The sequence below is a fragment of the Tympanuchus pallidicinctus genome, unplaced genomic scaffold (assembly GCF_026119805.1).
Source record: "Tympanuchus pallidicinctus isolate F22 unplaced genomic scaffold, pur_lepc_1.0 scaffold15, whole genome shotgun sequence".
NCBI classification, from domain to species: domain Eukaryota; kingdom Metazoa; phylum Chordata; class Aves; order Galliformes; family Phasianidae; genus Tympanuchus; species Tympanuchus pallidicinctus.
Window position 1 is genome coordinate 17,304,173 of NW_026294669.1, and position 21,689 is coordinate 17,325,861.

General features: G+C 34.8%; 1 protein-coding gene across 10 annotated transcripts in view; it reads left to right on the plus strand.

Moving 5' to 3' along the window:
• The window catches only part of LOC128077045 (sodium channel protein type 2 subunit alpha), a 73,661-nt gene that overhangs the window by 25,801 nt on the left and 26,171 nt on the right, over positions 1-21,689 (plus strand). For 4 of the 10 annotated variants that reach the window (XM_052675669.1, XM_052675675.1, XM_052675672.1 and 1 more), the window contains 12 exons: positions 482-573; positions 1,631-1,903; positions 4,253-4,316; positions 4,862-5,003; positions 5,792-5,998; positions 8,098-8,385; positions 11,460-11,840; positions 12,763-12,895; positions 13,465-13,703; positions 14,619-14,792; positions 16,364-16,720; positions 18,337-18,816. In XM_052675669.1, coding sequence (XP_052531629.1) covers positions 482-573; positions 1,631-1,903; positions 4,253-4,316; positions 4,862-5,003; positions 5,792-5,998; positions 8,098-8,385; positions 11,460-11,840; positions 12,763-12,895; positions 13,465-13,703; positions 14,619-14,792; positions 16,364-16,720; positions 18,337-18,816 — 2,830 coding nt within the window. Of the gene's footprint in view, positions 1-481; positions 574-669; positions 762-1,630; positions 1,904-4,252; positions 4,317-4,861; positions 5,004-5,791; positions 5,999-8,097; positions 8,386-11,459; positions 11,841-12,762; positions 12,896-13,464; positions 13,727-14,618; positions 14,793-16,363; positions 16,721-18,336; positions 18,817-21,689 lie in introns of those variants that run through there. The other 6 variants (XM_052675673.1, XM_052675676.1, XM_052675674.1 and 3 more) reach the window with 4 other exon arrangements.

Below are 21,689 nucleotides of genomic sequence, written 5' to 3' on the forward strand. Positions count from 1 at the left end.
TTTTGTTGTTTTTTTTTTTTTTTTAAATCTTTCAGACAGGATGAACTTAGTGACTAAAAATTGCCTGATATTTTGTCAACCAGAACATTTGGAGCCTGGACTTCCTGCAGTTTCAATATGTTTCTTCTACCTCTTTTACACATTTTAGTATTTCTAACTGAGCATGTGCTGCAGAGGCCAACGTGGTGTGTCAGCCCGTTAGGATTGTGAATGCCATCAGCCTGAACTGTTCATATCCTGTCTTCTTTCTGCATATCAGAATTAAAGGAATCATTTTGACTTTCTACTAGAAGCTGACAAAATTAGGTTTCAAAAACAAGTCAGTGTGGCTAATTTTGATAAATTAATTTAATTTTACAATCAGAAGGACATTTATAACACAGGCAAAATACAGTGAACGGTGAAAAGGTCTTTATCAAAGACCCAAGCAATAAGGATAAAATCTGCCTCAATTCTGAGTAACTGTGATTTAATCCTACAGGTATGTAACAGAATTTGTAAACCTAGGCAATGTTTCAGCTCTTCGAACTTTCAGAGTATTGAGAGCTTTGAAAACTATTTCTGTAATCCCAGGTAAGACGTAGTTGGTGTGAGGTGTTAGGCCCCTCGTTTCTCCAACTGTTATTTGTGTGCTGTCATTGTGTTTGTGTGTGAACTCCCCTATTACAGATATGTGACAGAGTTTGTGGACCTGGGCAATGTCTCAGCGTTGAGAACATTCAGAGTTCTCCGAGCTTTGAAAACAATATCAGTCATTCCAGGTGAGAGCTAGGTTAAACACTGAGGCTGACTGTTGTTCCACAGAGGCTATACTCACATTTTTGAAGCATAAGCCTTGTTTGCTACACATTTTTAATAAAATAAAAAAGCAGGAATCAAGACTTCATTTAAATTGATTTTTGCTTTTTTTAATTAGCTGCATTTTCTTTTTAAAAGTCAGCCTTTGAGTTTAACAAACACTTGCATGAGATATTTGCAGTAAACAGCCTATGTGATTTGCATCTTATGACATCAAGCTTTTCTTTATATGTTTTAACTGTAAGTTAATTTTAAGCTTTCATATTGATGCAAATTTTCTCATTTATTGCAGGCACTCGATATACAACTTTAACTGAGTTTCAAATGTCATGTATAAAAAATAAAGGATAGCATGGGCCTTGCATGGGGAATTATTTTAAAGATGTCTTTCTTCTCCAAACCATCAGCCTTCTCATATCATCAGAGCTTATCTTTAAAATATGAATTCATTACAACTTTATAACAGGTTTATAAATGCAGAACAATTTTAAATGGTTCATGTAAGAAAGGTTTGGGCAAGAAGCATCAGCAAAAGCAAACTTTCCTATGTAGGGTGGAGGTATAGCATGAATAATAAAATCACTTGTTTTGGCATAAAGAATATGTTTGGTAAGATCTACTTTTATTTCTGTACACTCTAAAACAAGCATAAACTTACAGCTTTTCATTCATCTTCACAAGTAATCAATATTTTAACAGATACTGTTGTATCACAAACATTAGACTCATTTAGTTATCATTTTGCATGAAATCTTTATCAGAAAAATTCACATGAGTTTGTATGTGTTTAGTATCTGCTTAGTATCATAATAAAGATCCTTCCTCTTTGCAGGCTTGAAGACTATCGTGGGAGCCCTAATTCAGTCTGTGAAGAAGCTCTCGGATGTTATGATCCTGACTGTGTTTTGTCTGAGTGTATTTGCACTAATAGGGCTGCAGCTGTTCATGGGCAACTTGAGGAATAAATGCCTACAGTGGCCTCCAGACAATTCTACTTTTGAAACAACTGTTATTACCTACTTTAATAGCTCTTTAGGTGAAAATGGTACATTTATTAATACAACAATGACAATATTTAACTGGGATGAATACATAGAAGATAAAAGTAAGAATCCATTATATCAACTACTTCATTGTTTTTTTTTCTGAAAAAATTTTGTTACAGATTTTGTGACAGACAAAAACATATGAATATATTTTCATTTAAAATGGTGTAACCTACCCAAAAGGCATAAAAGCACTCATAGTTTTAGCAGCTCAGATTCATTAAAAAAACACACCTTGCGTATTAAATAAAGCAACCACCATACTGTAGTTTAACATAATATTGTACTGGATACCTATGTATATATATATATATTTAACTTTCTACTGATTATGATATTTGGCGAAAATCCTAAAGCTTTGAAGAATATGAATATTGAATCTGATGCTTGTATCCCTGAAAATTAGGAAGCCTCAGTTTAACACCTAAATGCTTTTGGATTAAAGCATCATAAACTACCTTATAATCTTTTAATATACTTATCATCTCAGCATGCTAGTAGTATCTTAGAAATCCAGGCTTGAAAAAGATTTTGGATGATAACCCATCCTTAAAAATCTCTGGAAAAGATCCTTTCCCCTCCTTTCTTTTCCTCTGCTTTCCTTTCCTCTCTGTTGACATAAATCCAAGTGCTTTCAGACCAGCTTGTCAGTTGTAAAGGTCATTCTAAATTTTGATCACCTTCTCTCCTAGCTTGATATCTCCAGAATACTTGATGTATTTTTTTTGTATTATTTCATGTCTTGAGTTGTTAATGAAATTTGCTATAAAACAGATTCTTTAAGGATCTTTAAAAAAGGATCTTTATTTGCTTCAGAAGGTGTCATGTGTAACTTGTCTCTGGAGCTATTATCCTGTTAGTAAGTTGGCAAAGGAGAAGAGAGGAATGGTTTTATGTATGCCATAAATTTGATAAATTTGTATTGACTATTACTTTATCATTTTCTTGTTATTTAAAAATTGATATATATGTATATACATGTATATATTTTTTCTAAAACACTGGGCTGACAGTTGAACTGAGCTGATTTAATAGTTTATCTGGATCCTTTGCTTATGAGCTGTGGCACATAGGAATGTGAATTACACATGCACATAATTTTTAAAATCCATCTCAGTGCCTGTCTGCATTTTTACACTCATGATGAGTGCAAGTAAATCTCTCACAGGGAATAACTATATGAGCACCTAAATACCTGCAAACCTATTGTCTCTTAACTGATGTCAAGCAATAGACTGCAGATGTAGAAGTGATGTGCACATTCTCTCTCTTTAAAATAGGCACATTTTTTGCTATCTCCATCATATACTGGTAGTATAGAGTAGAAAAAGTCCTTATGAACTGGTTGCAATTCCTTGCTTGTCTCTTTAGTGTTAGCCCTAGGATAGTTCATGCCAGCTAACCTAATCCATGCCAGCTGGCGGTGAATCTCAAGGAACCATCTGCTTTCCGGGGAACAGCCAGAGCATGCCTAATTTTGGCAACTTCAGTTTAATATGTCATCCGACCCAAAATTTCCACTAGAGATTCCCGTTTTTTTTGCCTTACAAATCTATAACAAGCAATTGATGACAAACTGATTTTTCCTTTTTACATCACAGCAGAAAAGAGAAAGGGTGGGAGAGGGTTGGAAAGCAGAACAGCAGGAGCAGGAGAAGGAGGAGAGAGAGAAAGAAAGGATGTTCCAAGGATTTTTTAGTCTTCCATCTCACTGAATTAATTTTGAACCCTATTATAATAGTTAGCAGTGTTCTGTTCAGTAATTCTGTTAGTTTAACAGAATGTAGATTTTTCAAGTACAGTCTTCTGTAACAGGATTACATTAATTATTTTTCGTGTACAATGAAAGCTTGATTTCTCCTCCACTGTCTTGATCTCAAGTCAAGATCTAGTTAACAATTTATTGTGCATATTGTTATGTGCAGTGCTTTCATGCTGCAAACACTTGCATGAATTTTCAAGTAATATTCAAGTATGTAATTAATAATTATAAGAAGTAACTCTAAGTGATATATATATATATATATATATAAAATTACATGAACAAAGTCAGGATATTGACTTCATTGTTTTTCTTGCTTTCCTGGTATTTGTTTATTCATTTGCTGACATTTACAATTTATTAACCCAATAGCTGTATCTTATTCATTTGTATAGGTTACTGAGAATTACATATACAACTGCCTTTCTATTCTCAAAAGAAGGACCAACTTTAAGACTCTACAAAACATCATTTTCCTGTCAAATCAGTACTTCTCTTTTTTTTTTCTTCTTTTTTTTTTCTTTTATGATCATCATATATCACAAACTGTTAGCTCTGCTTATTTCTTTAAAGTGTAAAAGTTTTAATCATAGCTCAAATTCCTTAGGTCTTTTTCATAATCTTTTTCCTTTTTTTAAAAAAACAGATCATTTCTACTTCTTGGAAGGACAAAATGATGCTCTGCTGTGTGGCAATAGCTCAGATGCAGGGTAAGAAAATCATTTTTCATAGTGTGTGAAGAAAGAAAGCTACTTAGAATTGCTCAGGTGGCTAACTAAATTATCAGCTGTACCATAGAGTTCCAAATTACCAACATTGTAGGATATGAAACTATACCTAAATGTAACCATCTACGTGATTTGAGTTTACACAGGCAATTTCTTCAGCACCTTAGACTAATTTTGTAAGGTAATCTCATGAATACTGTGTGCATAAAAGTTACTGCCAGCCAGCTGACAATTTACTATTAGCTGTGCTAGATGGCAATCTTCTCTTGTGCTGATGGAGATGTGTTGATAAGAAAAATTGCGGGCAAGGATAGATTACTATTAGCTATATTATTATAACAGTGAAATATTATTAGGAAATGGAATTAAAAATTGAAAACCACTAGGATTTTTTATCTTAGGTATGTAGAATAAAGTTTTACTTGTTCAAAATTTTGCAGCTAGTACTCCTGATCAATTTTGTGATTTTTACAGTATATCGTAATCTAGAGTAGTTGTTAAAAATAGCATTTCCTCTTCTTTTGTAGTCAATGTCCAGAAGGATATATATGTGTGAAAGCTGGTAGAAACCCCAACTATGGCTACACAAGTTTTGATACATTCAGTTGGGCATTCTTGTCACTGTTTCGATTGATGACTCAGGACTTTTGGGAGAATCTTTACCAGCTGGTGAGGACTTATTAAAATAAACAGCACCATCACCAATACCATTACTACATAGTATTTGCATAGTTCTTTTCATTCACATGTACCTGAGATATTTGGGACACAAATCATCTTTTATTTCATATATGTAAGTTATCTAAAACAATAGGGGCCTTAGATTTCTGTGTGCTTCTCAATACATAATAAGAAATAATTGTTAAGAATTACTGTTTCCTTTTCACAAATGAGTAAATGAACTTGTTAATGCTTCTTGCCCAAACATGTTGCAGATAGATGCTAGCTAAATTGATTTGCAGTCTAGTAGAAATATGTTGTCTCTGATGTCCCTGAAATACATACATCCTTAACCCAAAGGAGTGTGATGTTGTGCAGGATGTCATATTGTATGCTGCATTGTTTTTGTGGCACTGTAGTTTGGGTCTGATAAGACAAGAAGGTAAGATACTGACTAGCAGCCCCATTACTGTTAAAGTAGTTTAATGGTTTAAAGGCTATAATAAAAAGTTATAATGGAGGCAGCAACTCCTATAAGAGATTTTCATTAGTAGAAGTTCTGAACTATTTAAATTACTGAATCATAGTCAGCTGTGCCATGGCAGACACAAAACTTGGATTTTTGCACATATAGCTACGATGTAATATTAACTAGTTGTATGTGGAAAAATTAACATAATCTTCTTGTGATAAAACAGAAATTTTACAATGTATTTCTATCTATACAATAGATGCTACCAGATTATGTAACAGTGTGTAAAAGTCTTCTAAAATCTTTGTTATCTCTTTTTTCCCAGACACTACGTGCTGCTGGGAAAACATACATGATATTTTTTGTTTTGGTCATTTTCCTGGGCTCTTTCTACCTGATTAATTTGATCCTGGCTGTGGTTGCCATGGCCTACGAAGAACAAAATCAAGCAACCATGGAAGAAGCAGAACAGAAAGAAGCAGAATTTCAGCAAATGCTGGAACAACTGAAAAAGCAACAGGAAGAAGCTCAGGTATCCTTTTAAAGTAAAACTGCCTTTTCCACTCATGATTGCAATTGGATGTTCACATATGGGAATAGTTTCAGTCACCCACTCCCAAATATTACCACCTATCTTATATATTCTTTCATTTTCCAAAAGATTTTTAAAATTTTAGGTAGCACTTCTTCTGTGGTCTTGAGTAAACTTGAACTCCTGGGCTGTAGTGACCATGCTGTAGTTGAGTTCCTGCTCTGGAGTGACATGAAACAGGCAAAAAATAAAATTGGAAAGCTAAACTTCAGAAAAGCAAAATTCCAGCTCTTCAGGGCATTAGTCAACAAAACATTTTGGGAAAAACATCATTGTTGTCATGGGCAAGGGGCGAAGCAGAGCTCACAGATCTTCAAGGAGGCTTTCCTCAGGGTACAAGAGCTCTCCATCCACAGGTGGAGCAAGTCAAGAAAGGAAGGCAAGAGACTGGCATGGCTGAACTGGGACCTGCTAGTCAATCTGAAGAGCAAGAAGAAAATGCACAGGCAATGGAAAAAGGGACAAGTACCGTTGGGAAGAATTAAGGAAGCTGTGAGGTTGTGTAAAGATGGTGTGAGGAATGCCAAGGCCCAGCTTGGACTGAACTTGGCAAAGGATGCCAGATAGAACAAGAAAGGCTTCTATAGGTACCTCGACCAGAAAAGGAAAGGTCTGGAGGGCATATGCCCCTAGTGAGTGATACAGGCAAACTGGTAACAACAGACAAGGAGAAGGCTGAGGTACTTCACAACTTTTATGCCTTGGTCTTTTCTGATAACTGCTCTCCACACAGCCCTCAGACATCACCAAGCTGTGGGATGCAGATGACACACAAGAGGGATAGGATGCTATCCTGAGGGGCCTATACAAGCTTGAGCAGTGGGCCCAGGTGAATCTCATGAGAGTCAACAAATTCAAATGCAAGATCCTGCACCTGGATTGAGGCAACCCCCAGTACCAGTAGAAGCTTGGGGATGAAAGGACTGAGCGCATCTCTGCTGAAAAAGACCTGGGGGCACTGATGGATGGGAAGCCAGACATGAGCCAGCAATGTACCCTCTCAGCCCAGAAAGCCAACTGCATCCTAGGCTGCATCAAAAGAAGCATAGCCACCAGGGCAAGGGAAGTGATTCTGCTCCTCTACTCTGTGCTGGTGAGACCTCACCTGGAGTACTGTGTCCAAATATGGAGTTCTTAGTACAGGAGAGATGTTAGCCTGTTGGAGCACATCCAGAGAAGGGCTACAAAAACGATCCACAGAATGGAATACCTCTTCTATGAAGACAAGCTGAGAGCTGGGGTTCATTAGCCTGGAGAAGGCTTTGAAGTGACCTGATAGAAGCCTTTCAGTTTCTGAGGATACTGGAGGAGCTACAGAAAAGAAGGGGACAGACTCTTCAGCTGCATCTGTGGTGACATGAGAAGGGAAAATGGTTTCAAGCTCCAAGAGGGTAGATACAGGTTAGATATAAGGAAAAAATCTTTTACAGTGAAGGTGGTGAGGCAATGGAACAGTTTGCCCTGGAGGCTGGATAAGGCCCTGGGTAGCTGATGTAGCTGTGGTGTCCCTGTTCACTGCAGAGAAGTTGGACTAGATGGCCTTCAGAGGTGCCTTCCAACTCTTAAGGATTCTATGATTCTATCATTCTATGATAACTAGTGATGAAAAAGAACCGTTAAGGTAAAATTTCAAATTGGAGATAGAAATTGTTTCATTTAGTGTGAGAGTGAACAAATGATTAAACAACAAGTTGCCTGGAGATATTGTGGAACCTGCTGACTTGGAGGTAACTTGAAGATAAACAAAAGCTGTCTGTACATGGTCCTGGGTAGCCTGCTTCAGGTGACTCTGTCTGTGCTGCAGAGTTTGACAAGATGACCTCAAGAAGTCCTTTCCAACCTCAGCCATTCTGTGATTTTGAAAACGGAGATGGGGGAAATTATAGTTCCTGATAAACTAGTTTCAGTGAAATGGGATCAGTGCTTTTACTTAAAATTCATTATTTTTTTTAGGAATATCAGTAAATAGCAATCAAATAGTGAGTATGTGTACTTATATAAATGTTGTAAATTGCATATGTGCTTATTTGTACATACAGGCAGCAGCAGCAGCTGCAGCAGCTGACTCGAGAGATTATAGCGGAGTAGGTGGAATAGGTGGATTCTCTGAAAGTTCTTCTGAGGCATCCAAACTGAGCTCGAAGAGTGCTAAAGAGAGAAGGAATAGAAGAAAGAAAAAAAAGCAAAAAGAACAAGCTGAAGGTGAGAAGGATGAGGAAGAATTTCGGAAATCCGAATCGGAGGACAGCATCAAAAGAAAAGGCTTCCGATTTTCCATTGAGGGGAATAGACTGACATATGAAAAGAGATTCTCTTCCCCACACCAGGTACCATAGTATTATTAAATGTCTAGTCATCATAGAAACAAATGCCTATAGTGTAGTTTAGTCAGTTCTTGCAAGGTGATTCATTTAATCTTAAAAATCTGACCAGGTTAATACACGCAATCAAAGATGAAACTGTGTGAATTAGAGAGATTTTCTTGAATTTATCTGTGAAAAATCAAAATAAGATGTATTAATTAGAATGAGTTGTATTTGCTAATTTTGTTAATGAAAATGAGCTCATCAAGATTGCATGAACAGTGGCTTCAAAAAAGGAATTTCATGTTTTCAGTTGGACTTGTGCTACATTTAGGGTGTAAAGGCTTTGGAATTAATGTAAACGTTTACCTGAAATATGGCAAATTAATTGAGACTTTTAATTGTGTAATCTTAAAGGTGGAAATATATGTGGCACTGTGTCCTCGCATTTGTTCTCCTACGTTTATACACCAGTGACACAAGAAGAGTACCATCTGCATTTCCCATCCAGATATTTATTTCATTTGATAGCTTTATCATGTCATACTTTCTAAACTTTTCAGGAGCTTCTCTTCATTTGCCTGCCTCAGACTGTCTTCTCAGCAACTCAGATCTCATTCTCCCATCCGTTCTGTCCTTTCTCTTCCCCTTTGTGTAATTTATGCCTCAACTCTTCCTTTTATCCCCACCTTCTTGAGTCTCCCTGATCTTTATGAATTGCTATCCTTTTTAGCCACTATTACTAAATTCCTTCCTTCATTTTTTATCCTCTTCTATTCCTATCTCTGGAAAGCCTATTTCATCTCTTTAAAAAGTCACACGCATTCATGTCCTTTGCATGTATCATTTTCTCCAGCTCCCACTCTCAGAGAAGCTCAAACCTCTTTATCTGTTATACTCTTATTAAGGACTTTCCTCTTTTGATCAGACTGTGGTGGGAGTGTAATGTTTCTAGACTGTCATTTCTACCAAGTTAACTGTCCTTCCTCTTCCTTCCTAACATACTTTTTTCATAGCACTGCCTCCACTTTTTTTTTTTCTTGGTCTGCCACTGTTTTATGCTGTTAATTGTCTGACTAACCACTGTCAAGATTTCATTGCTGAATTTAATTCATGATTCATTCTGTTCCATATACAAAATTTCACATTTATATCTATTGATTTCTACTTCATGTTGGAGTCTCATCTGATCCCTTAGGTGCATATTCTTACTCATGCCTTCATTCAAACTGCAGCCTTATTCAGCTGCAATTCAGTTCATCCATCTGTTAAGAAATGGAGCATACCTCATCCACTTTCCTTCTCTTGCTTTTTTCATTTCAAAATTCATATACAGCTATGTAGTATGATAGTCTAGTGATCCCCTCCTCTCTGGTTTTCTAATCCTAGCTCCTTTCCACTCTGAGTTTTAGCTACCACACTCAACAGAAATTCAACTCACTACAGTTTTTAATAACCTTTTCCTAGTCAAAATGCAGGTTTATATTGTATCTTTAACATCTTCCTTGACATTTCACTTTCCTTCAGTGTGACTGACCATTATGTTTTCTTGAAAACTTAGTCTTCCTAACATTGTTTCCTCCCCTCTCACTTCTGGATTAGTTGTGCTTTAGAAGATCTTTTTACCGCTTTGACAGTTTCCTAAGGGATTTCCACAAGGCCCTGTTGCAAGTTCCTTCTTTTTCTCTGTCTCCTTTTTTTCCCCAATTCTACTCTAGACCACAACTGCAAACTATTTTTAACTTAGACTTATTTCCATGTCTCTATTAATGCTGCATTCATCAAGAATATTGTTGCAAAGAGCACAAAGGTATCTCATTGTTATTACCTAATCTTCCAGTTAACATATCGACCTATAGACGTTTTCAATACTGTAAAACATACTGTGCTTAAAGCTCTTCCCAACCTACTTTGACTTTCAGTAAGCAAATCAAGTCCCAACTTTAAATGACCCATGACAGCATCCATAACCTCCTGTTAATTTTTCAAGTGAGTTTCTTTGAGCTCTTTCTGGTATGCTGCCCCTCATGCTTGGAAGAAGTTCCCATGAGTTTCCATAGAACACTTCATTACTTTCCTCAAATTCCTCTTTAAAACTCTCTTTTACCATGCTGCCTACAGAAAGCTTGACAGGGAAGTGACTTCAGGTGAGCTAAGACCACTGTTTATCATACTCATCAATTTTGCCTACTCATATTCCCTCTCTTTTTGTATCCATCTGTTGTGTTATACTTAGATAGCAGAGTGCCTTTCTGTTCTGCATTTTGCAATGCCTGAAATAATGGGCTTGGATCCATAAAAATAAGTTGTGAAAGAGAAACAAAGACATCACTTTGTTATGTACCAGCTCTGCTGTTCATGGAGGGTGAAGTCAATGACAAAATCAAATCTTTCAAGTCAGGAGAATCACTGACGTGAATTAAAGTTAAGCACATAACATAATTGCAAGATTAGAACTTTATTATGACTGATCCTGAGAAGATCTACCCGTAGCAGAACATTTACTCACAGGAGTAAAATGATGAAGACTAGTGAGGATACTCATGCAAAATTACATGTACACCTTTGCATATTCAGGATAGCTAACACTTTCAAAAAGAAATGGAAACCATATAGTGAACTACTTGATGAGTGCTTGCAAAAATATGTACGTTGTTGTAAACTGGGCAGTATTTGGGAGCTATGTCTGTGTGCAGACTGACTCAATGGAAGTTTACAGAAAATTTTATTCAATGTGTCAGACTTGTCCCGGCCAGGGATAAATAGTAGCTAGATGTGCTTATACAATTTATGAACAGTTGATAATAAAACAGGCAGAATGGCAGAGGAAGCAATTCTGTTGAGCAGTTTCTTTTAATCAAATTAAACCAGTCGATATCATACAAATAATGTAGTAAAATAACTGGTCTATATCTGTCACTTATGTGCTCTTTGTTTAATACCCAAAAGGAAGTGTGTTAAGGGGGTGTTGTACTAGTTCATTTCTTTGTAGATTATCTTACCCTTTAAGACATATTAACACTGTGTTTTTCCCTGTAAGAAGTCATTACGTCTAAAAGAATTTTCATCTGATAATCGCTGTTTTTATTTGCCTACAGTCTTTGCTGAGCATTCGTGGCTCCTTGTTTTCCCCAAGGCGCAACAGCAGAACAAGTCTTTTCAGCTTCAGAGGTCGAGCAAAGGATGTAGGATCTGAAAATGACTTTGCTGATGATGAGCACAGCACTTTTGAAGACAATGAGAGCAGAAGAGATTCTCTCTTTGTTCCTCATAGACATGGTGAACGGCGCAACAGTAACATTAGTCAGGCCAGTAGGTCATCCAGGACAGTACCTCCTCTTCCAGTGAACGGGAAGATGCACAGCACTGTGGATTGTAATGGAGTAGTTTCTTTAGTCGGTGGGCCTCCAGCTCTGACGTCACCTACTGGACAGCTTTTGCCAGAGGTGATGATTGATAAAGCAACCACTGCTAGCAATGTAAGGAAGTCTGCAGTAGCTCAGGCATGATGGTCCTCTCCCTGTATAATCAACTACTGTTTCTACAAAGCCTAGTAACTTGGAAATAATTCCCACTTTGTCCATGCTCCTTTCATATATTCCAGTTCAAAGTTGAAGCAGAAACTGAAGCTGTCTAGCTCTCATTAATTAGATATGTGTAAATGTATGTTAGGTCACTGGGAATTAACAAGATAGCAGTAGGCCATTAAATAACTTGGTTCACTATGGTAACTGAAGAAGTTCTGTATTTGTATATCAACCAATATATCAAAATGAAAAAATAATTATAAAGAAATTACTTAATGGAATATATTAAATGAGTATTTAATCTGCTGACCGTACGTTATATTTTTGATATAATACTATATGATAAGACAACTTACATGAGCTAGAATTCCTATCAAACGGTTAATTTTTTTAGTGATTTTTGTGTGTGTGTGTGTGTTGACAACATTAATGAATATTTTTCTCTTATTTTGTTTGAAAATACGCATTAGAAAATAACATGAGTTATCCTAAGAAAATACACTTATTCTTTGTGCTTTTATAGCTATCTGTGTGGACTACTTTATTGCCTAATAAGAAAGATATTTATGGTTGAGCTCATTGACAAGCATTATGACACTTTTTGTAGTTCACAGACTTCTTGAATCTCTTCTAATGTTTCATTCCCAATTCAGCAAAATACTTACAAACACCTTTGCAAAAGAGCAGTCCTACTGACATATCTAACTATTTAGTGAGTTAGGTACACATCATTCTCTTACAAAATCATAACATAAATGGAGCATCAGGCAGATCACCAGAGTGTTTAAAACCATTATATCTTTATAATGATGTACAGTGTTATTCTTATGAAATGAACATTTGGTAGTCTATTTTATCAGTGTTTTATTTTCAGGGCACTACTACAGAAACTGACTTAAGGAAAAGAAGGTCTAGTTCTTACCATGTTCCTATGGACTACCTAACAGATCCTAGTGCAAGGCAGCGAGCAATGAGTATAGCCAGCATGCTCACAAACACAATGGAAGGTATGTGAAATAGAATTTTTGTAATGCAAGTGCTAGTAAATTCAAAATACACTAATTAGTAGTGGTTTTTTTTAATGGAGCTTCAGTGGGCCTAATGTTACAGACAAGGTGAGATTTGTGCCTGGAGATTGTCTTTTTTTTTTTTTTTTTTTTTTTTCCTGTATGACTGATATATTTGGAAAAGCAATCCTAAATTTAGATTCTTTTTAAGTGTTTATCCTTTAGAAGCAAAATTTGAAATATTTTATTCTATATAACTGGATTTCTAAGACATATGTCTACTTTACATCATATGCGAAGCATTTGATTGTGAATGGTCATTCTATATAGTGAATATTTAGTATTCTTTCTTTCTCTACTCTGTGTAAAATATAGTGGGACAGATTATTGTAATTGATAAATGCTGGGTTTTTTTTGACTGGACATTAGCCTTGACTGTTACATCAATACAGTGTTTCAAAAATAACTTGGAAATAGCAGAGGCCAAATGGAAATACCCAAGTTTTACTAATAGAATAGACAAATTTTATGAAAATATATTAAAATGTTATTTACCTTTTTCTCTCTAGAACTTGAGGAATCAAGACAGAAATGCCCACCATGCTGGTATAAATTTGCTAACACTTGCTTGATTTGGGACTGCTGCACTCCCTGGCTGAAAGTCAAACATATTGTAAATTTGATTGTGATGGACCCCTTTGTTGATCTGGCCATTACTATCTGCATTGTTCTAAACACACTGTTCATGGCCATGGAGCACTATCCAATGACAGAACAGTTTAGTGGTGTCCTTTCAGTAGGAAACCTTGTAAGTCTTCTGTGATGTACCATGTATGTCAAATACATTTTTCTTAAATGATACTCGTGTTACCTATGTACATATGTTTAAATGAAAATGCTGACTAAATATTTAAAAGGCTTGGAATGGTTGAATTTATATTTAAGCTATGCTGAATGCCTTTCTGTTGACATTTGTGTATTTTTCCATTCGTGTTGTGCGGAGATTAATTCTCCTTTGTAGAAGATTTATTAAGTCAAAATGTATTTTCATTTTTAAATCCTTCAGGTTCCCTCATGGAAGATAGTTATAGAAATTAATCTAATGTTTTCTCTTGAATAATACTTATAAATGGAAGGAACCTTCCCACACCTGTTATGTACCTTATTTGTTCCTCCTGGTGTCCTAGATGTTCAAGGGGATGTAGAGAGGAAAGACCCAGTGAGCACAGAATATTTATTGTGACATAACAGGAGATGGTGAAAATGTGTGACAGTGCTATTTGCAGGCTATCCTGAAGAAGAATAGTTCTGCTCAATGTTGCTTTTTTCTTAGCTTTTTTTTTTCCTTCTTATAAGCTTATTTTTATCCCTAGAAGAAAAAAGCTGTCCTAAGAGCAAAGATGAGATCTGAGGAGGAAATTGGAGTACTAAAATCAGAAGTGATACAATATATCACTATTTATGTGTGCATATTAGCACACACATGGATAGGAAGCATCCTATTTATCTCTTCCTTGTGAGGTAAACAGGAACTGCATATGTGAGCTTAAATTTTAATTTAATTCCTAACCTAATGTATGAAAATATAGAGAAAGTATTCAGATCCACCATGGATTGCTTACTGAGGATATAACTTTAAAAAAAAGGTTGATGCTGTTACATTTAAAAATAATAATAATAATTTCTTATTAAAATGGAGTAAGAAACTGTATTTTCCTTGCAGGTGTTTACTGGAATTTTCACAGCAGAAATGTTTCTCAAGATAATTGCCATGGATCCTTACTATTATTTCCAAGAGGGCTGGAATATTTTTGATGGTTTTATTGTGAGTCTTAGTTTAATGGAACTTGGCCTTGCAAATGTAGAAGGATTATCTGTCCTTCGATCATTCCGATTGGTAAATATTCTAATTAATATCTATTTCTATGTTATATTTTTATATTTATGCAATTATGTCTTTCATTTTTCAGTAGTATATTGTATATTTGGCTGAATCAGAAGTTCCCTGTATAAGAACTTACAAAATACTAAATTGCATACCCACTAGATGGCAAGTATCTATTATGTCAAGTTTTGTATATTACTTTAATAATGTCTGTTTCTTCTTCAAGACATTGTAAAAATCAATTCTGTTTGAGTGAGCGTGCTTTAAGAATTACCTTTTTAAATAGTCTTTTGGAGTCTTTTTTAAAATATAGATGAGGGAATAAAGAATGCAAGAGGCACAGACCCTCAGTACCTGTGAGTGAAGATAAGTAAAACACTTACTAAATAACTGATTAATTAATAAAAGTTTGTTGACAGTTTTAGCTGATAAACTTCCATTACCAGTTTGCTTGTATGGTTAGAAGAAAGTAGTGTTAAGATTTTTCTTGGATGGGGACTTTTCATCAGTGGCAACCTTTCTTCCCTCTTCTTTATCATCTTCTCCCCAGGTATCTCTACTGTGTAACACATTTTCTGTTCCAAAGCCTCTATCTTTCTCCATTATCTCTGTCAGTTATTAAATAGCTCTGTCATGAATGGGAACTTGAAAAGCCTTGGTCTTGCTGAAGACTAGGCTAGCAGACAATTTAATGTTCAAATGCTCTTTTAAAAAGACATGCACAGTAAGAGAAATGAAACTAAAGTTCCTAGTCATCACCTCTTGCCTTACATAAAGCAAGCCTGAAAAATTTTAAGTAAATTCCCTTTAAAAAGCATGGGGCTTAAATTCATCCTCTTTCTGGTTCTCTGTAATTATTATGTTGTATTTTCCTAAAATTCAGTATCTATATTGATTGACTTATCACTCAGTAATGGAGTTCTGTATTTTGCTTTGAATCTATGTTATTACTTATGTCTTATTCTATTAAATAGGATTTACATTTAGATTCCTTTGATTGTCTGAATATATACTATTTCTTTCCAGTTGCATTCCTTTTTTTTTTTCTGTTTCAAGTTGCACTTGGACAAAATTAAATGTTATATCAACTTTTTTTCAATGTTGTTTGACAAACTTTGACACGTGGTGTTTATTTTCCATGACAGAAGAGTTGTGAGAGACTCTTGCAAGGAACTTCTGAGCCCATCATTAACAACTCTAGCTTGTTTATCTTTCTAGGATAACCACTTCTTCCAGCTCTCTGACAATTAAGAAGAAAGAGATCTGGGAATGCCTAAGCAGTTATAATCTTGTAGAACTGATCACAACTCACGTGCATTGATTTATTTTTAGTAATATTTCCACAGAATTAACAGAAGTGAAATGAACATAGAGACAGTATTTTTGGTTTTTCATGTGTTGAATCAGGACTTACCAGTGTTTAGTACTATACAAAGAACTGGTAAGATAAATTTTGTAACTAAAGTTTATAGAAATAGCATGAGACATGCTCTAAACACATCATAATTAGAATATGAGATGTATAGCAATGATTAGTTACAGTTAATGATGTGAATAATTGTATTCGCTCTTCTGTTTTGCAGCTTCGAGTTTTCAAGTTGGCAAAATCCTGGCCAACTCTAAATATGCTGATTAAGATTATTGGCAACTCAGTGGGAGCTCTGGGCAATTTGACCCTGGTGCTGGCCATCATTGTGTTCATTTTTGCTGTGGTTGGGATGCAGCTTTTTGGGAAAAGCTACAAGGAATGTGTCTGCAAGATCTCTAGCGACTGTGAACTTCCACGCTGGCACATGCATGACTTTTTCCACTCTTTCTTGATTGTATTCCGAGTGCTGTGTGGAGAATGGATAGAAACGATGTGGGACTGCATGGAGGTTGCAGGCCAAACCATGTGCCTTACTGTCTTCATGATGGTCATGGTGATTGGAAACTTAGTGGTACGTAATCAGTGGGAATTTTTAAAACATGTAAGAATGTATTTCCTGCTTTTCGTAGTTTAGAAATCAGAAATGAAGACTCCAAGAAATCAAGTGATTCATTTGCCCTTTCTGAAAGCCAGGTTCAAGTACACCTTGATAAGCTATGAAAAGTGGGTAGTTTTGGGGTTTTTTTTACTTCTTTTAAATCTTTAGTGATTTTGTAACCTCTTTAGTAAGATCATAGCTGAATTATTTTAGTAAGATATGTCCATTAAAAGGCCTTTAAAAAAATCCGTTTATTAGATGCAGTGTTAGACCATTGTGGCAGCCAATTAAACTACCTAGTCTCAAATAGTTATGGGAAATAGTTGGTCATGATAATATTTATATTGCTGGACAACTTCTTCCAATTTCAGTCTTGTTTCTGAATTAAAATAACGTGGCTGTTCAATTTTTTTCTCTTAAGTAGTTTAGAAGTCATCAATTATTTCTTTCACTGCTGGCATTTTAATTACTCCCAAATAGCATTCTAGAGACACAAGTGTTAAATAGTATGGAATAGTTCCACTCCGTGTCTTACACACAACATTCCTCATTATATATCCCCAAATGACGTTTCAGTACTGGTATTGCTTTCCTGATGCACTCTATATGTCTATTTCTGCAGCACTTCTGCCTTGCTAGCTTTTAACCCTTCTGTATATACTTATGTTTTATTTTTCCTACCCAACATTTCCTACCAACATTTTCAATATTTAATGTACTGGTTTTGAGTAAAAAGCAGCTTGCCCTAGTTATTCCTAATTGTAGTATTTTCTTATTGAGTAGTACCATCACTTCTCTCTTTGATACCATGCAAAAAAATTTATAAATGTCTTAAATTTTATAAATATGCTTTTTCACAGAGATACCAAAATACTGAGTTTAACCAGACTAATTTGAGACTCCTATGGCATACCTTCTAAGCATACAGCAAAACTGAACAGAAATAATTGATAAATATTTGTAACTATCGTTTTTAGTGTAGTTTTCACTTATGCTAACATAATTACATATAGCCCAAATTCGTCTGCTGTGTTTGTATTGTGTAATGACAGTGTGAAAAAGCTTCCTAAGACCAAGGCATATCTAAGGATTCTTTACCTTAGAGGCAGTTTTCTGGCACAAAACAAAAATGATATGGTACAAGTATTCAGGACAAATGTATATTTTGTCGTATCATGAATTTAGCAAACTGAAATTATGGTCTTCTGAACTGTAGAAGACTGGAATCTGCCTACATTCCCCTTGTCTGTGAACACTGCTGAAGAAATAACTTGCATCTCTTGCATACTACATCATGTTATATCCTTTTTCCTTATGGCATTTTAGAGAGCATACGTGCAAGTCTTCCAGTGTGGAGTAGAAAGGAGAAATTCGAGGGTTAAATTTTCACCTATATTGATCAAGATATGTAATTTAAAAATATTTTCAGCAAGTTATAAAAAAATACCAGAGATAAGAGTAGCAAGAATGTGGGTTGGATGAAGTGCTGTTTATGATATAAAAATTGTCATATCAAATAACGCTTAGTCAAATTATTTCATGACTTAAAAATAAGAGATTCAAAATATTATATCCTTACTGTCTTTCAGGTACTCAACCTGTTTCTTGCCTTGCTCCTGAGCTCCTTTAGTTCAGACAACCTTGCAGCTACAGATGATGATAATGAGATGAACAATCTCCAGATTGCTGTGGCAAGAATTCAGAAGGGTATAGATTTTGTGAAGAGAAAAGTGCGTGAATTCATCCAAAAAGCCTTTGTTAGAAAGCAGAAAGTTTTAGATGAAATCAAACCTCTTGAAGACCTAAACAACAAAAAAGACAGCTGTATTTCCAACCACACGATAGTAGAAATAGGAAAAAACCTTGCCTACCTTAAAGAAGGGAATGGAACTACCAGTGGCATAGGCAGCAGTGTGGAAAAATATGTTGTTGATGAAAGTGATTACATGTCCTTCATAAACAACCCAAGTCTCACTGTGACAGTACCAATTGCTGTTGGGGAATCTGATTTTGAAAATTTAAATACAGAGGAGTTTAGCAGCGAGTCAGACCTGGAAGAAAGCAAAGAGGTAAGACTACTTCTATCTTAAAAATTCTCTGATTCATGTTAGTTTCCTAAAATTACTAGTGTTGAATAAAAATCTATACTTAATTACTGTACATAAGAGTATGAACACTTTTAAATATATTTGAGATAAACTGATGTTAAGATTGCAAATTTTGAATGATAGTGCAGTATTGTACTTAGCTTAAAAATCAAGCTAAGGTATATATATATTTTCAATAATATTTTCTTTTTCCCCCTATTTTATTGTATTTATTCACTAAGAAGAAAAAAGACCAATTTAATAGCCTTGGATAACGGAAGTCTTACAAAATCTTGGAAAGAGTTGTGCAAGTTTCTCCATATTTACATAATCAGTATAGTTATTTGCTTCTTCCTGCTTTCTGGAGAGCTTCCTATCAAATTAATAGTTTATTCTGATGCTTTTAACCTTTTTGATACAATTAAAAAAAAAACAAAACCACAACCGTTTGGATACATCATATTGCTTCTCTGGACTGACATCATTAGACAATTTCATATGTATCACTAATAACCATCTGATAGTAGCTGAACTGCTGAAGAAGTGATGTCCTTGCACTGAAAAGTTATAAAGCTTTATTTCTCAGTACAGTATCCTTTCATATATCATCTACTCACTGTCATTTTTTAAATTTAACATGTTTGCATCTGTTACCTACTGTGAAAATAATAAAAGGCACCTGTGGCACAACATGGTGCCCAATGGATGACTCCAAGCTAACATTTAGTGAGTAGGAAAAGATGTCAAAGCTTTCATTACTGTTTTAACCCAGTGCTCTGTGCAATTGTGTATGGTGGAGGCACACCACGTCAACTGTAATTAGTCTGTGCTATGCTCAGTACCAATGCTAGTTCATTCAGGATTAGCATGGGCATTTTTGAACAGTACTGCATGCTGTGATATAGACACAAACAAACAGAAAGATGTTCATAATGGATTTCTTCACACTTGAATGCAAGGATATGAATATGGATAAGATTCTATTAGTTCTTACTCCAAGATTCTTGCACTGTCTGCATCACATATTTAGTCATATTTTTTTGTCTCTCTTCAGTCTATTCTTTATTGTTCTTTGAAAAATATTTTTTTACAGATTGTCTGCATTACTGTCTATCTTACTTTTCATAACCATGCATTGCATGTACAACAGAACAGTTCTTTTAGTTTGGCCTTTAGTTATTTTGTGTAATAAAGAGGTTGATTATGGAAAAAGTTCTTGGTCTTCAGTCTAGTATCAAAGATTCCATTCTATCCTGTTTAGGATGAGAAACAGAATCTTTTTCAGGCACCTTATGAGAAATAGGGCTAGCATATTGTTCTGTCATTCCTTTCTCCATTGTTAGCATTTCAAACTTTACTGCTGACTAAGGAACAGCAAATTCCACTTCTAATGTAATTAAATTCTGCCTGACAGTGAGATTTCCTATTATGTTTGCATGTCATAATAATGGCACAGGTTATTTTTCTCTCTTGTAAATCATGTAGTTTCTTGGCACAGGCCTATACCTTCTGGGTTTGTTCTTTTTTTTTTTTTTTTTGTCTTTCTTATCATCTTCAAGTAGATCTATGATTTTTCAGTCTTTTCATTGCTTAACAACTAGTGATTTCCAGAGGATGTACTGAAAGTTTGGGAATAAAGGGCCATAAGTTAAATTTCAGTACTAGGAAATGTAATACTTTGGATTTCTTCATCACAAGAAGAAATATTTATTGCTATCTTAGTGGAGTAACTATTAGTAAATTAGTAAATATAATATATTTTTAATTATTATTTTTATTATTTATTATAATTTTTAATATATAATTTTTATTATATAATTTATTTTATATTATATTTATATTATTTTATTTTATTATATAATTTTAAATATATAATTTTAATATATAATATATTATTATAATTATTTATAATAATTTTATTATTATTATTATATATTATAATTAGTAAATATTATAAAAACTATTAGTAAATTAGTAAATATTAGCCTGTATTCTGCAGTGGTTTGTAAAGTTAGCGTAGTATTTCAATCCATTTCAACAGTGATGGCAGACTAAGACGTTATTGATAGAATATTCCAAATATTGCAGTTGGAAAGTATGAAGAAGATATTGTTAGTTTATTTTGCAGATATATTGTAACTGACAGTGACGCTTCAGGTGATATTATTGCATGATGGCACTGAAAGAAAATTTTCTGACAGGTGTAGTATTGAGATGTTAACTGCTAAGTCCTGATAGGATCAGAAGCTTGCACTCAGGAAAACATTAGTCTGAACTCCCCTCTTCTCACTTCTTTGCTCTCCTGCCCACATCCTCGTATTAGTAAACCATGATTTAAGGTGTGCTGTAATGCTTTCCCTGCACTTGTTCTTTTTAAGGTTCTGAAGCCATGTACATAGTAGCTGAAATATTATCAAAATGAATTACAGCTCTGATAATTTTTAATTGACTACTTCTCTGTGAAAAGTAATTTGGAAATGTAGTTGAGTTGCACTAATTAAATACTCTCTGTCATTCCAATAACAGGAAGAAGTACTTTAAACATTTTCATTAGTGATTATTAAATTATTTTGATGAAATCTGAATCTGAAATCTACTTTTGAAAATGTAGGGAGGTACTCTCCATGTTGAGTCTGCAACTATTGCACAGAAAATGATCTGTGATTCACTGAGCAAGAAGGAACATGACTTATGGCAGTGCCAGTAAACACTGACATCTGTTTTGAGAAATCTTTCTCTGCTACAAATTCTGTTTTTAAAATTTTAACATCAAATAGTAGATAAAATACTCTTACTGCAGTTTTTTATCTCAATTCTAATTCCTACTCTTCACTAGATGATTCTTATCAACTATG